Source organism: Pieris napi, chromosome Z, assembly GCF_905475465.1.
Source record: "Pieris napi chromosome Z, ilPieNapi1.2, whole genome shotgun sequence".
Lineage (NCBI taxonomy): Eukaryota > Metazoa > Arthropoda > Insecta > Lepidoptera > Pieridae > Pieris > Pieris napi.
The window spans coordinates 13,650,361-13,664,548 of NC_062259.1; the positions used below are offsets into that span (position 1 = coordinate 13,650,361).

Below are 14,188 nucleotides of genomic sequence, written 5' to 3' on the forward strand. Positions count from 1 at the left end.
CTAATTGCTTTATATTTTGCTAGGTTCACACGCAGTTACGACATTTGACTAAACTACAAATTAAAAAAAAAATTAGATATCGATTGGATCTCGTACCGCAACCGAAGATAGTTCAATATGTGTAGTATGTAGTGATGGGAATAAAATAATATCTCAGTTATCGATTCTAAAAGTTTTATTAATTATGCAAAGTGTTTTTCATTAAAACATGGTAAGCACATTGATTGCTTGCACATTACGCGTAAATGGTAACAATTCGTTTAGTTTTTTTAGAAGCGTCAGTGCTGTTTAACTGCGTGTGCTCCAACAAAAAAGGTTTATCGTTAAATATTTCATAATCAGAATCACTGTCATTATTAGTCAATGGGGGGCAAATTTGAACATTTTCCAAAACAAATATTTTACTGGGCGATGCAGCAGTATACTCCGGCGTTGATTTTTTGTTAGAAACCTCACCAATAAAATAGATTTTTTACACTTTTTTCTTTTAAAATCACTCATTGTTTATCAAAAATAATCAACACGCTGGTATATACGCGAGTGTTATTTCCAAAACGTGCCCGCGACTTCCCGAATGTCGATTCTAGGACAACACTAAAAATCCCATCCTCCATCTCTTGCGTCTACGAGGCGTACGATTTCACGAGTACCGACATATCTCCTAACGCAAAGAATTAAAACAATTACAGTACTGTGCGTTAGGGACCTAATCCATCTCTAATTTATTTTTTAACATCATTGAATTCAGCTTTAAGTAGGAAGCAAATATGTATATTTGTCCTGCTCATCCTTAAAGAACTTTACAAGTTACATCCTTCCGCAAGGAGTGAAAAAACACGATTATGTTCAACGCACAATACAAAAGTCCTGCAAGAGTTCTGATAGATCTCGTAATGCAACGAACGTGTTAAACAAATGTATTTGTAAGTAATACACCTTGTTGTATTAGGTGAACAGCACGTAACTTCTACATCGATTTCAACAACAGTAATGAATATTTGATTCGGCACTTTATTAGAGATTTATACCTAATCATTAGTTTTGGTTCTACGGAATAACCCCGCGGGTTGATGGTAAAAACAGAATTTACTAAACATCGATATCATTATTATTATTTAATTCAAACTATTATATTACAACAAGAAAAAGAAACTGAATACATTTTGAGTTAGATAGATATCTATAATACATGATAGGCTGCGGTGTAGTGAGTTCTCCATCATGAGATTTAGTAATAATTTGGAACTGAGCCAATACGCAATGTTTCGCTTTTCGTAAAAATAACCCATTCGTGATTTCCAGTATTCACTACGAATAAACGTGTTTAGAAGACTGCCGCGACATTTTAGGGTTTATTATTGTGGTAAATATTTTTATTTTCTTTAACTCCATCCTATACAAAAAATAATGTTATTATACCAACGTAACTTTCTTTTACGTTTTATATCAATATATAACTAATGTAATATAATTTGTAACCAACGGTCAAAGAACAATGGCTTTATTTTTTTATTATACCTATGTAATAAGTATTACCACCAGTTTGTTGTTAATTAGCAAAACGCAAGTATGCGTTGTTTATCGTCAAATACACTTTTAGTTGTTGTACTTTTTGCGTAATTAGATATAAATAGAAACAAGATTTTTTATTTATATTAGGTGAACCACAATCAGAGCGCATGTGCACAACTCGCTGGACCTGCGTACTCATAACTGGGGCAGCCGTCGCCCTTTCTCCACAGACGGCCAACCTCAGTGCACGTATTCGATGAGGGTTTAAGCGAGAGCGGATTCGAGAGCAACAGTCAGCCAGTGGTTAGATCGTCGTTAGTTATAGATATTAGATAGTTAGGCTATGCTTGCTTTTATACGTGTGACTTAACCCGCTACGTCCTATCCTTCAACCGTGAGAGTGTATGTTTCAGACGAGTTAGGTATGAAGAGAGACGAGCGGCAGAACAAAGGAAACACCATGTCACGAAGCGAATCCACGGTCAGCCGCCGCACACCGCACACACCACTCGGTCTACCCGACAGCGTCAGCGTAGACTCCAACCCAATGCTCAGCATATACCGGTAACGCCCTAGCCTCTGCGCCTAGCGTCGTGTCTCTCGATCAAAACTGTTCCTCGGACGATCGAAGGACAGACACAACCATGCTCAGCAATGCACGACACAGTAAAGTTCAGCGCCACTTCACTCGCTGTCACAGTCGACGTCGCATGATCCCCGCGGCGCATCTCTGGAGTGCTATCCATCGAGAGTGCTACGATATGCTATGCTCTGATGGCTTGCTTTAAGACGAATTATCAAATTGTCGTGAATATCAATCCATAGAAAACACAAAAGCCAAGGGTCCGATTTGAACCCTCTCATAGTTCCTTTGACATTTTTCTATTTACATTAGCCAGCCATCAGGTTGTAGCTAGCTTAGCTTTCATATCAGTGCCGTCGACGAGGTAAGTTATCATTAATATTACTTAAAACTTACCTTTCTTCCTGACTCCCGCATTTTCTTTTTCACTCTCTATGCTTTATGGAGTTATAGAATTTTAGTTAGAGAAATTGTACGTAGCAAAGATTCCGTTCTATTTAATTTGTATTTGTGTATAATTTTGGTTTATATCGATACCGTGTAAGTATAAAATAACTAGCCACAGTAGAGTATTTTTAATCATATGGAATTTATTTTTGTGCTTGCAATTTAGAAAATAGTAAGCAGTTGTTAAAATAGTGTAAATTTAGAATAAGCTTTTTATTTTAATAAATTAAGGATTATTACGTTAGATAAAATAATAGATAATAATAGACATAGAAACATATTAATGAAATATTTAGACTTTTGATTTTGGAACGTGATACGCAGATGCCGAGCACCCATCGCGTCACTGGACTGTATGGACGACTTTAGCACAAACTCTGCTCTGCACTTATTTCAACCAGGTATATATTAGCTCCAAGCTCTCGCTATCCTGTTCACTCAATTATTAGCAGTTGTCATTTATGTATATAAATCAGTCAGTGTCTTTGGGAAGGATATGTTAAGAAGAACTTTCCTGTCAAAGCTCACTTGGCTTTGGGATTTACTACAATACATAACACATACAGTTGAAAAAATTATTAATGTCTGTAAATTTATAGTGTTTATAATAAATTGATTATCCAATATTTTTGTAGCCAGTTGGGAGAATATGGCACGTCAGTCGTCAGTGTACATGGGGAACCACGCAAGTATACCGTCATCCGTGACTCCAGGACTTCGTTACAAAAGCATGGGCAAGTCAGGATTGCGAGTGCCCAACATCGGCCTCAGCCTGTGGACTATGCTCAACGAAGATGTCGCTGAAGACCTCGTCATGACAGCTCTCGAGAGTGGAATCAATTTAATTGATTTATCTAAAGCTCATAACGGTTAGTCTTTTAAAAAAATAACTAATTATATTCCACGTGCATTTTAATAATGTCTAATATAACATAATGGTAGTTTCTTAAACTTGACACTTTATTGACTATATACTAATAACTTTTAACGATTTTAGCACAGGGTGAAGCAGAATTGGGCAGAATACTGAAGAAAAGAAACGTTAAAAGATCCAGTATTATTATTGCAACCAAAATCTATTGGAGTACTAAGTGAGTTAAGAAAAGTTAGAAATAAAAAAAATACCATAACCAGTAACCCTGGTATATATTTATTCTATAATTTAAAGGCTATGTTCACAAAGATACGTATATAAAAGTAAATCTTGTTTTTTATTTATAGGTGTGAAGAAAGAGGACAATCTCGAAAACATATAATAGAAAGCGTGAAGGAGTCGTTGGGGAGGCTCCAGCTAGAGTACATAGACTTAGTTCTTGTACATAAAACGGATCCCGTATGTCCGATGGAAGGTAGGATATAGTAGAGGTAGGATATAGTAGAGGTAGGATATAGTAGAGATAGGATATGGTATAGAATGCAGGGTGCATTCTATATAATTAAATCGATACTAATTATTATCTCAATGTTATAAATTGCTTACTGCAGAATTGGTCCGAACAATGAACGGCCTCATAAATGAAGGTTTTGTGATGTATTGGGGCACAGCGCGCTGGACTCCAACCGAGGTAAACTTTTTGCCTTATATCGAAATGTATATTGTAGTTAAATATATTTTAATAATACAATAAAATGGATTTCATAGATAATGGACGCGTACTCTAAGTGTCGATCTTTCAATTGCTGGACGCCGATCGTCGAGCAGACAGAGTACCATATGTTCTGTCGTGAAAAGACCGAACTGTATATGCCAGAAGTGTATCATAAAATTGGAGTGGGTCAGTATATTAATTTGAGTATTGTAATTAGTTCCCATGATCGATCGTAATCATTGTCTTTGTATACAGGCACTATGGTGTGGTCTGCACTAAGTACTGATAAGGGTCTGAACCATGAGGAGGTGGCAGTGTTATTTGCCAAATCTCGCTTCAACCGCAAATACAGCACATTCAGCTGGTGGGAGGAGGAACTCGTTGCTAACAATGTAACTAAAGCTTTATTAAACATCCTTTACATAATATATTTTAAATAAAATAAGCTTAAATGAGGTGTTTTTATAGGAACTCGAAAACAATGAATCTACAGTAGCCGAAGAGTCACGAAGTTTCAAGGACAAACTGAAAGCTCTCTCCGACATAGCCAATGCCTTGAGCGAGTATAATTTATGATTCGCTATAATTATAAAATCGAGCTATTAATATTTACGCCTGTCTCATTGTATTTTCAGATTGCTCGATAAGGCAGTTGGCGGTGGCGTGGTGTCTGAAAAATGAAAATATAAATTGCTTACTTCTAGGCGCTACAAGTGTCGAACAATTCAAAGAAAATATACACGCACTGCAGGTATCTTATTTAGGAGGAGATTTTTACATTACAGAGGAATCGGACTCTATCGTAATCGTAAAAATACGTAACAAGTAATATGTGGTTTCAATTAAATACATATGTATTATATTATATAGACACATTAAACAATAGAACAACGACGGACAAAAATCAAGCCACGATATTTTACTGCAGAACTTTCCACTTTTATTTTCTCAAATAAACAGTTAATGTTTTATTGTATCTAATGAGTCATCAAATTCGATTTCACAGATCGTGCCTCAATTGACTCCGGCGGTGATTTTGGACATCGAAAAAATTCTGGCAAACAAACCACAGCGACCCCCGATGGTCTCAACTCTGACGATGCGAAACCAACAGATCGCCAGACTAGACGCTGCGTAAGTTAGCTCATTAAGCACTGAAGTTTTATTATGAATCTTTGCATTCTAAGGTACTGTTTAACGAAACTTTTGTACGGTCAGTGATGGCACAGAGTCGCCGAAAGAAGATGACGTGGAAGCCAACGTTTCAACCCCCGAGAAGGAGGAAGTAGTCAGGGGTTGTGCGGTTCAATGACGTTGGTGGAAACGAAGCTCTGACACGGCTTCCAAGTCTAAGGTCAGGTTCAAACTGAATTTTACAAGAGTAAAAGAAAAATCATGGTATAACACAGTCTTTTCCTTTATTTTACTTAGGACTCACTGCTAAAAGACTCAAAACCAAAGTTCTTTTTGAACAATGCTGGCGCGGTAATACGGCGCGTAGAACATGATGGCGTGACGTCCGATACAGTAGTATCTGTATCTTCTCTGAAAGGCAAACAACCAGCATCGGGAGGCAGCAAGGGTAAGAAGTCTAAGTCGGAACCCTCCCAGTCACGTTCTGGCTCGCTGCAGCGCTCCACGTCAGGGCATTCGGCGAGCTCCCGAGACCGTAAAATGTCTAGGTTCAATCTGGGATCACCTGCTGATGTATAAAGTGTGAAACAACATGAGGGTCATGAATCTTTGTAAAATTAGATACACATTTTGTAATTCATTCACATCGTTTATCAAAAATTAGTTAGAGGTAGCACTATATAGAAATTAGAAGTCAATATTAATATGACTATAGTCTATTTAACATATTAGTGTTTTATCTTTTATCCTAGCTGTTATGTAATCTACCTAATTATGTATAAGTATATTATGACGGAAGTGATGCATATTATTTTAGCATAGTATATAGTAAGTGTATGTAGCGCACTGTGCATATGTTTTTTTTAGAAAGTTCTAGACAACACTTTCACTAAATATTATCGTATAAAGTGTCTATTTTAGCTATAATAAGGTCAAATACACCTTTGCGCACTGTCTCACATATCAATTATTACAACATTGTGATTCTAAATATAAATTTAATAGTCAAGCTAAATGAAAGAGATAATTGACAGATTTAATTTTAGTTCGCCTACCATACCATACCCCCTGTGTTTGACTTAACTAAATAATTCAATAAGCCAAATGTATAATTAAATAATCAAAATGTATGTATATAATATAGTGTTAACCAATTCAAATGTTTTTCATTATATACCGTATATATAAAAGGTTGGGGAAAAAATTTCTTCGCATTTTGTAAGAAAATTCACAACATTTTTTAATATAGTTTATTTACGTTAAATGTAAAGTATGTAGGTACCATTTCGTTCGATAACTTATTGCCATCTTGTAGGTAGGGACATGATCGCATTGTTATAGAAATTTTGGGGCTTCTGATCAAAATACCACGACAATTGGTTTTGGCAGTCCTCTCTTGATGTTAACCTGACACTGCCTATAGAATTCTAAAGAGACCGAAACAGGTGGAAATCTGAAGGTGCAAGGTCAGGACTATTCGTCGGATGCATTAACACCTCCTAGCCAAGCTCACTTAATTTTTGCTGAGTGGCTAAATATGTGTGAGGTTTAGCGTTATAATGATGAAAAACCACACCCTGATTAATTCCGGCCGCTTTCTCTCAACTTCTTGCTTTAATCTCATTAGTTGTTCGCAGTAGAGTTCGGAATCGATGGTCCTGCTTGGTGGTAACAGCTCATAATGAATAATGCCCTTCCAATCCCACCACACACACAGGATCACCTTGTTGTGAGTTTCTTCACCACTTTTCATCACCTTTTATCCAGCTTTTTCAAAAATGGTTCGGTTGCATTACGTCGTAATAAAGTATGACTATACGGTTCATTAGTTTTCTTTTAGTGAGCTCGTGAGGTACCCAAATATCGAGCTTTTTGTGTACCCAGACTTTTTCAAATGCGCCAAAACTGTTTTGTGGTCAATTCCCAGTTCTTCAGCTACGTCGTAACTACTGATATGCCGAGCTTGCTCCACTTTTTCAAAAATGGCATCCATTTTATCCGTAGTAGGGCGACCAGAGAGACGTGCATCTTTGACATCAAAATTTCCGGATTGAAAACCGCTTAAACCAAATGTGTGCTACTCTCACAGACACTGCTCCAGGTCCATAAACATCGCAAATTCGTCTAAGCCGTGTGAACATAGAATGAAAAAAAAATGAAGCATTTACTCGAGTGAACAATCATTCGAGTGAACCGTCTGATATCACCTTTAGATCCGTCATCTTGACGGTACCAAAAATAAATAAAAATCACACATTTTCCTAATTTTAATTTGGAATTATCTACTTTAAAATTTGAACTTTTAATCATACTAAAACTATCCAGATACAAATAGTATAGCCAAAGAGATTTTATTACAAGTTCATACATACTATAATGCGAAAAGACTTTTTCCCCAACCTAATATTTTTACCTTCTGTAAACTTGAGAATAGCCCTGCTTGCGACAATTTGAATTGCAATTTTAAATTAAGTAATTAACTCCGAAAGTGATGAATTTGCGTTGCGAATAAAGTGTATTTAGTTTAGTTAGTTTTTTTTTAGTTTAGTTTTTTTATTATTTATTGCAATTTTATAAAAAAATAAATTACCATCAATACTACAGAGTAATTTTTATTATTTAGGTAGGTAATTATTTTAGCAAAATCTTCGTAGCGTCGAAAACAAAAATGTATTATTATAAAAACTTCAAATAGCTCCCTATATGGTATAGTAAAGAGGTCATAGTTTCAACAAAATATAAAGCACAATCTACGATAAATTTACACATAGAATATGATTACAGTAAAGTCAATTCATTCTTATATCAACATTGTGGTCTGTTGTCTTAAGGTAGTTAGGACCTTACTTATATTTGATTAGTAAACCCCTGCAGAGTTATGATTTATTTTGGTTTTTTATATGAAAATTAACTTTTTTTACTAATTCTTATTAAAATTCGAAAAAATCTACATCCTGTATCTTTTTCATAATATCCACTAGATTGGTTCTGATGAGTTCTTGCGTTAGACATACTATTTATAGTTGTTGAGTGTATTCAAGATAATATTAAGTGATACGATATAATTTTTTTTCAAATCATAAATTTTTCTTTACTTTGGACCCCACGGTGAAAAAAAATTACTCCACCGAAAAACGTGCCTGTACTACAAGTTTTGGCGCATTTTATTAAATGCGCCAAAACTTGTAGTACAGGGATTCTGAAAAGGTATTGCACGTGGCCATGAGTCGCTCTAATATCTTTCTAGGAAGAATTACAAACAACGATTGTGAAGTAATAATTGTATTAAAACAATTATTTCTCAATGGTTGTTAGTAGGAAACAAAATATTTTACAATAAAATATGCTCAAAATTCCTGACTCTGACCATAATACTTAATCTGCACGGTCTAATCAAATTCCTACGTAACCCTCCAGTCATCTGTCCAATTTTTTGAATCTAGTCCGATTCACACAGTACTGGTCACAGGTAGGTAAATAATCTATCATAAGTCCGAATCGTTGTTGTTTTTTCGTCCTAGAAAGATATTAGAGCTACTCATGGCCATGTGTAATACCTTTTCAGAATCCATATTAAATGCGCCAAAACTTGTAATACAGGGTCACTTTTCGGTAGAGTAATTTTTTTTCACAGTGGGGTCCGAAGTAAACAAAAAGTTTTGATTTGAAAAAAATTTATATCGTATAACTTAATATTATCTTCAATACACTCAGTAAACAACTATAAATAGTATGTCTAACGCAAGAACTCATCAGTACCAATCTACTGGATATTATGAAAAAGATACAGGATGTAGATTTTTTCGAATTTTAATAAGAATTAGTAAAAAAAGTCAATTTTCATATAAAAACCAAAATAAATCATAACTCTGCAGGGGTTGACCTTAGAGACCTCCCGTAGAACAATTTTTTGCCGCTGATGACCTCATCTATCCCCTATTTGCGTTTGATCTACGACTTTTTGGCCACCCTGTATATTAGAAGCAATATTACTGGCATAGAATCACTTAGGCGGGGATTATTTGAATAATTGATCTAAAAGTTTATTGTATTTTATATAAATTGCAAGTACAAAATTCTGTAAAATCAAGATACTTATATTTTTTAATACACTAGCAGAAGTTCCAGAACTAGTGAATATTGATCATGATTTAAGGGATGTGTACCCAAATAACAAATATGGAACCTTTACAGTTTCGTCTTATCTGTCTATCCGTCCGTCCGTATATCACATTCCTACATTCTTAGTTACTCAGTTGAATGTTGGTAAGTATAAATCTGAAGTGTATGAAAAGCCCCAAATATAGAACTGAAACTGAAGAAAAGTCATCAAGCCTACGAGGGCAGCACTAAAAGTATCGGGAATGGAATAATACCACTGTTCCTGTCATATTTAAATCTTTTTAATTAAAACCAAGGAGGGTTTTAAAAATCGAATACAATTTATTTATTTTAAAAAAGATTCTCGGACTTGTCACAAAGTTTTGTCAAACTTGTTTAGTCGTTGAGAAAATGAAATTGACTCGAGAAAATTCAAGAGCGATGATTTATTATGACTTTCGAAGTGGTTTATCACAAATCAGTGACCGGATGATTTCTGCATTTGGTGATGAAGCCCCATCCAAAACCACAGTTTATAGCTGGTTTGCTGAATTTCAACGTGGACGTGTCAAGCTCAATGATGATCCCCGTCAAGGTCGTCCAAAAACTGCAGTCACCCAAGAAAACGTTGATGCTGTGCGTAAGCTGATTGAGGAAGATCGACGTGTGACATACCTCGAAATTCAGGCAACTTTAGACATTGGTATGAGTCGAATACAAATAATCTTGCATGAACAATTAGGTGTAAAAAAGTTGTTTTCCGGATGGACACCGCATTCGCTCTGTGAAGAGCAAAAAGCGGCTCGCGTTACTTGGTGCGTCAGAACTCTCGAAAGATTCCACTCAGGATCCTCAAATGCTGTATACAACATCGTATCAGGTGACGAATCTGGATATACGCGTACGAACCCGAAACAAAAAACCAGTAACGAGTTTGGGTATTCGAAAATGAGTTAAAGCCAACGAAAATTGTTCGTTCACGGAGTGTTGCAAAAAAAATGGTGGCCACGTTCGTCTCCAAAACCGGCCATGTTGCGACTATTCTTCTTGAGGGACAAAGAACGGTTAATGCAGAATGGTATGCTAGCATTTGTTTGCCACAGGTCGTTTCTGAACTCCGTAAAGAGAACTGCAACCTCATCTGCATCATCCTCCATCACGACAATGCGAGTTCTCACACCGCGCACAGAACAAAAGAGTTTTTAGAGCAAGAAAACAGAATTATTAGACCATCCGCCGTACAGCCCCGACCTAAGCCCTAATGATTTCTATACTTTCCCTAAAATAAAGAATAAATTGCGTGGTCAGAGATTTTCATCACCTGAAGAAGCTGTGGACGCCTACAAAACGGCCATTTTGGAGACCCCAACTTCCGAATGGAATGGTTGCTTCTATTATTGGTTCCATCGTATGGAAAAATGTGTCAAATTTCGCGGAGAATACTTCGAAAAGCAATAAATACACTTTTAAATAGTAATGTTGTGTCACTTCCTTGATTCCCGAAATTTTCAGTGCCGCCCTCGTATACCTGTGTAACAAGTCTATAGATACGTCTTAAAAACGATATTGAGTTTTTTCCTACTGTTTATATATTTTTGCCATCGAAAAATGATAAGTGGTATTGGTATGTAAGTCTCAACATATTAGATATATCCCTAATCTATGATTTTATGCTTTGGCGATAACGATTCAATCTATTGTTACTTTGTCTTATGCCTCTGTGTAGGTTTATAATGATCGAGAGTGCTACTCTTATTGGTTTATTATGAAACTGACAATAGAGATAAGCTTGATACTCCAGGCTACTCTTATGCACACAAAGTGTGTTATCAACAGAATGGAAGACATTACTAATTTTGAAGTAATTCAAGAAAGATATAATTTTGCTGTTGCAGAATCAGCAAGATTTAATTCAATGTAATAAAATTATTATATTGATTGAATAAAATTAATTTTGCTGTTGCAGAATCAGCAAGATTTAATTCAATGTAATAAAATTACATAATAATTAGTTATCATAATTTTACTTTAGACAAGAAAGAAAACTTTGCAAGAAAATTTTGATTTTACATAGTTTACTTCTCCTACAATCAAACTTGTAAAGGAGAATATTTATTGTAAAAGTTTGCAGACATTTCACAGTAACGGGTAAACATTGCTTGGGGTGGAAACCGAAGGTTCGGGTTGCCCCTTTTCTTGCAAACTGTACTTGTACTTTCTTACAATTTTCTTGTACTTGGTGGACTACGATGTACCATATTTGCAATTTAAAAAAGTGGAAAAGACTTTCATGCCAGTTCATCTCGCCTACTCTACGTCCCTGATTTGGGGACTGGTAGAAAATGTAAATTTAGATTATCCTCCCTTTTTTTTAAATATAGACTTTCATAGGTATACACAGTACCAATATGATTAAATTATTTAATTTTGAACAGTAAGTGGAAGGCTGTCTTTAGGTGACCATTCCCTAAAATCAAACAAAATGAAAGAAGTGATTAGTTAGACAATTTAAAATTAAACAACAATAAGAGTTAGGCCTTTTATGTTAATCTACCATTCCATTTACTCCAATTGGGTCACACTTCTTAAACTGAAAGACAAAATGTTTTCTATGTTAATATTGAACAGTTAGCCTAGTGGCTAAGCACACAACTGACAATCCTCTGGTCATACATTCATAACCTGGCTCTTTCACTTTTACACCAATTGATATTTGTCTGCAATTAATACTTATTTGTCAGCAAACCAGTTTGTCTAATATCCAAAAATCAAACAAAGACACAGAAGGCTGATAAGCTACTTGTGTTTAAAAACAGAACATGCCTGTCTGTCTAGAATGCAGAAGGCTGTGGCCAAGATCAAAAGTTATAGCCGGGGCTCTTCCTTTTTAGTTAATATTACTTGTTTCTATAGACTAACATTTTAAATGAGTTAAACAAATATCATTATATAAAAAAGCTTAAATTACTACTTTTACCTATTGCTTGTCCCAATTTTATTTTCATTTGAAATTACTGAAACAAAAATGTATTTTTAACCTAAACCTTAAAAATTAATTGTTTTGTAACTTTCTTGGAATATAGGTTAATTATAGGTTCTAACTCCACAGTAACTATTAAAAAGCATGCAAGCAAATTATCTCGGTGAAGGTAAGTCTTTTAACCAAGCAAACTCCGACTACAAGAAAATAGGTATCTGCTCACCATTCTAAAATAAATATTAGCATGATTATTTTTAAAACATTCAACTATAAAATTTGAAACAATGATGATGATGATTGATGATATTAATTTATCCCTAATGTGAAAGGCAAAGGACTTTAGTCCATACAGATTACAGCCCTTTGAAACAATGTTTTTTATTTTGAAGATCTTAGGAATCTATAAAATATAAACATTAAACACTAAACAGTGACAACCATGAACCATAGATAGTGCTATAGTATTTTTATAGATAAACCGAATTTTTTTTTTAATTTGTAAATATCACAAAATACTCAGCCACAGATAAAGTACAAGTAGAGAAGATAGATCCGTCTCTATAGCACTTAAGAAAGGTCTCCAATCAGTGCATCCAGCCTGTCTTTACTTATGGAGCCGAAGTACACAACAACGGCAAAAAGCCTGAGAGTTGTGCAGCGGGCGATGGATCGTGCAATGTGTGGCATCTCCCTTCGCGATCGCGTACTAAAAGTGGCCATTCATGAAAAGACCGGCGTAAGCGACGTAGTAAGGGCTGTCGCAACATCTAAGTGTCGGTGGGCAGGCCACATAGTGCGCATGGACAAGAACCAATGGACCCGCAGGCTCCTTGAATGGAGACCTCGGCAGAAGAAAAGACCGCGCGGCAGGCCACCGATTAGGCGGACACAACACATATACATTATACACATACTTACGCAAGTGCGCACGCAGGTCACACGAAGGTACACATCTACGAATTTTATACGTATTTAGTTAAAGAATTACAAGATTTAGTTGTTTCTTATGGGCTTATGGCAATAAAAAAAAGGGTGCGTGTTCTTAGGTACGCCCTTAAGAAGTTATACTTCTTTGGCTTTCTTTATTTTTTAAAAATATTAAATAATTAATAATAAATATTTAACGTTAATAATTTAATAATATTTAATATTTAGTATATTATTCAATTATTAATTAAAATTAATAATAATTATTATTTATTATTTTATTATACTATTCATTCAATTTAATAACTAGGTATATTTCATAACCGTTTAACTAAGTAACGATAGGTCTTTGTGAAAAAGCATTGCTAAATTTCTTTGAAAAATAATTAAAACTCCTTTATTTGTTTAAAAGGTACTACAAAGGTCATTATGGTCAATCAAAATTCTTGGCATAGCTGCTAACTTCACGCATATTCTATTTCTTTTTACTTGTAGATTGTCTTATTCCCATATCGTTCGCGTACGCTCGGCGCCCGGCTGGTTTAAAAAGAATAATTCGTTAGTGGTCAACTTCATACTGATAATTTTGTGTAACGGTGCGCGCGCATCGTAAAATTTCACTCTCATAAATTTTTCATAACGCGCCTAAAGAAGTATAACTTCAAATATTTGGTGAGATGAACCAGAGAAAATAATTAAATTGTTAGTTACATTTTATTTCTTAAATCTTATAATATATCAAAATCCATATAATCTACGCACTCGATTGGATCACAAATTCTTTAGGATGTAAAAGCGCTCAAGTCTATGCTATCCTTTGTTGACTACTATGTAGACTCGTTGTTATCCGCATTAAATTCATCATCACTGCTGTTTTCGTCAACCCGGATGACGCCTAATTCGTCTTTATCACTA

General features: G+C 35.1%; 1 protein-coding gene and 1 long non-coding RNA gene across 3 annotated transcripts; one reads left to right on the forward strand and one right to left on the reverse strand.

Moving 5' to 3' along the window:
• The first annotated feature begins 1,245 nt into the window (after positions 1 to 1,245).
• Positions 1,246 to 6,425, forward strand: LOC125062429 (voltage-gated potassium channel subunit beta-2-like). Of its 2 annotated transcripts, XM_047668352.1 has the most exons (15): positions 1,246 to 1,363; positions 1,660 to 1,815; positions 1,926 to 2,076; positions 2,867 to 2,943; positions 3,178 to 3,411; positions 3,540 to 3,633; positions 3,764 to 3,891; positions 4,028 to 4,107; positions 4,185 to 4,317; positions 4,387 to 4,523; positions 4,600 to 4,690; positions 4,767 to 4,882; positions 5,138 to 5,265; positions 5,350 to 5,485; positions 5,563 to 6,425. In XM_047668352.1, exons 3-14 carry the CDS (start codon positions 1,937 to 1,939, stop codon positions 5,441 to 5,443), a joined length of 1,452 nt encoding a protein of 483 aa, XP_047524308.1. In that variant the 5' UTR covers positions 1,246 to 1,363; positions 1,660 to 1,815; positions 1,926 to 1,936; the 3' UTR covers positions 5,444 to 5,485; positions 5,563 to 6,425. The 2 variants fall into 2 exon arrangements, with proteins under 2 accessions (XP_047524308.1, XP_047524309.1); XM_047668353.1 differs by lacking the exon at positions 1,926 to 2,076 and having other exon boundaries at positions 1,247 to 1,363.
• A 3,297-nt stretch (positions 6,426 to 9,722) lies between these two features.
• LOC125062430 lies at positions 9,723 to 12,792 on the reverse strand. Its single transcript, XR_007119267.1, has 3 exons — positions 12,570 to 12,792; positions 12,344 to 12,380; positions 9,723 to 11,956 (listed from the first exon to the last, which is right to left on the reverse strand). It is a non-coding gene; the product is annotated as an uncharacterized LOC125062430 (long non-coding RNA).
• Positions 12,793 to 14,188: the final 1,396 nt, after the last annotated feature.

Excerpts from the sequence above, each read along its gene's own strand:
- LOC125062429 (XM_047668352.1), top strand. The coding sequence starts at position 1,937 with ATGAAGAGAGACGAGCGGCAGAACAAAGGAAACACCATGTCACGAAGC. Across the intron at positions 2,944-3,177 it reads TCTGCACTTATTTCAACCAG|CCAGTTGGGAGAATATGGCA; the intron begins GTATATATTAGC and ends ATATTTTTGTAG. Across the intron at positions 3,412-3,539 it reads TTTATCTAAAGCTCATAACG|CACAGGGTGAAGCAGAATTG; the intron begins GTTAGTCTTTTA and ends TAACGATTTTAG.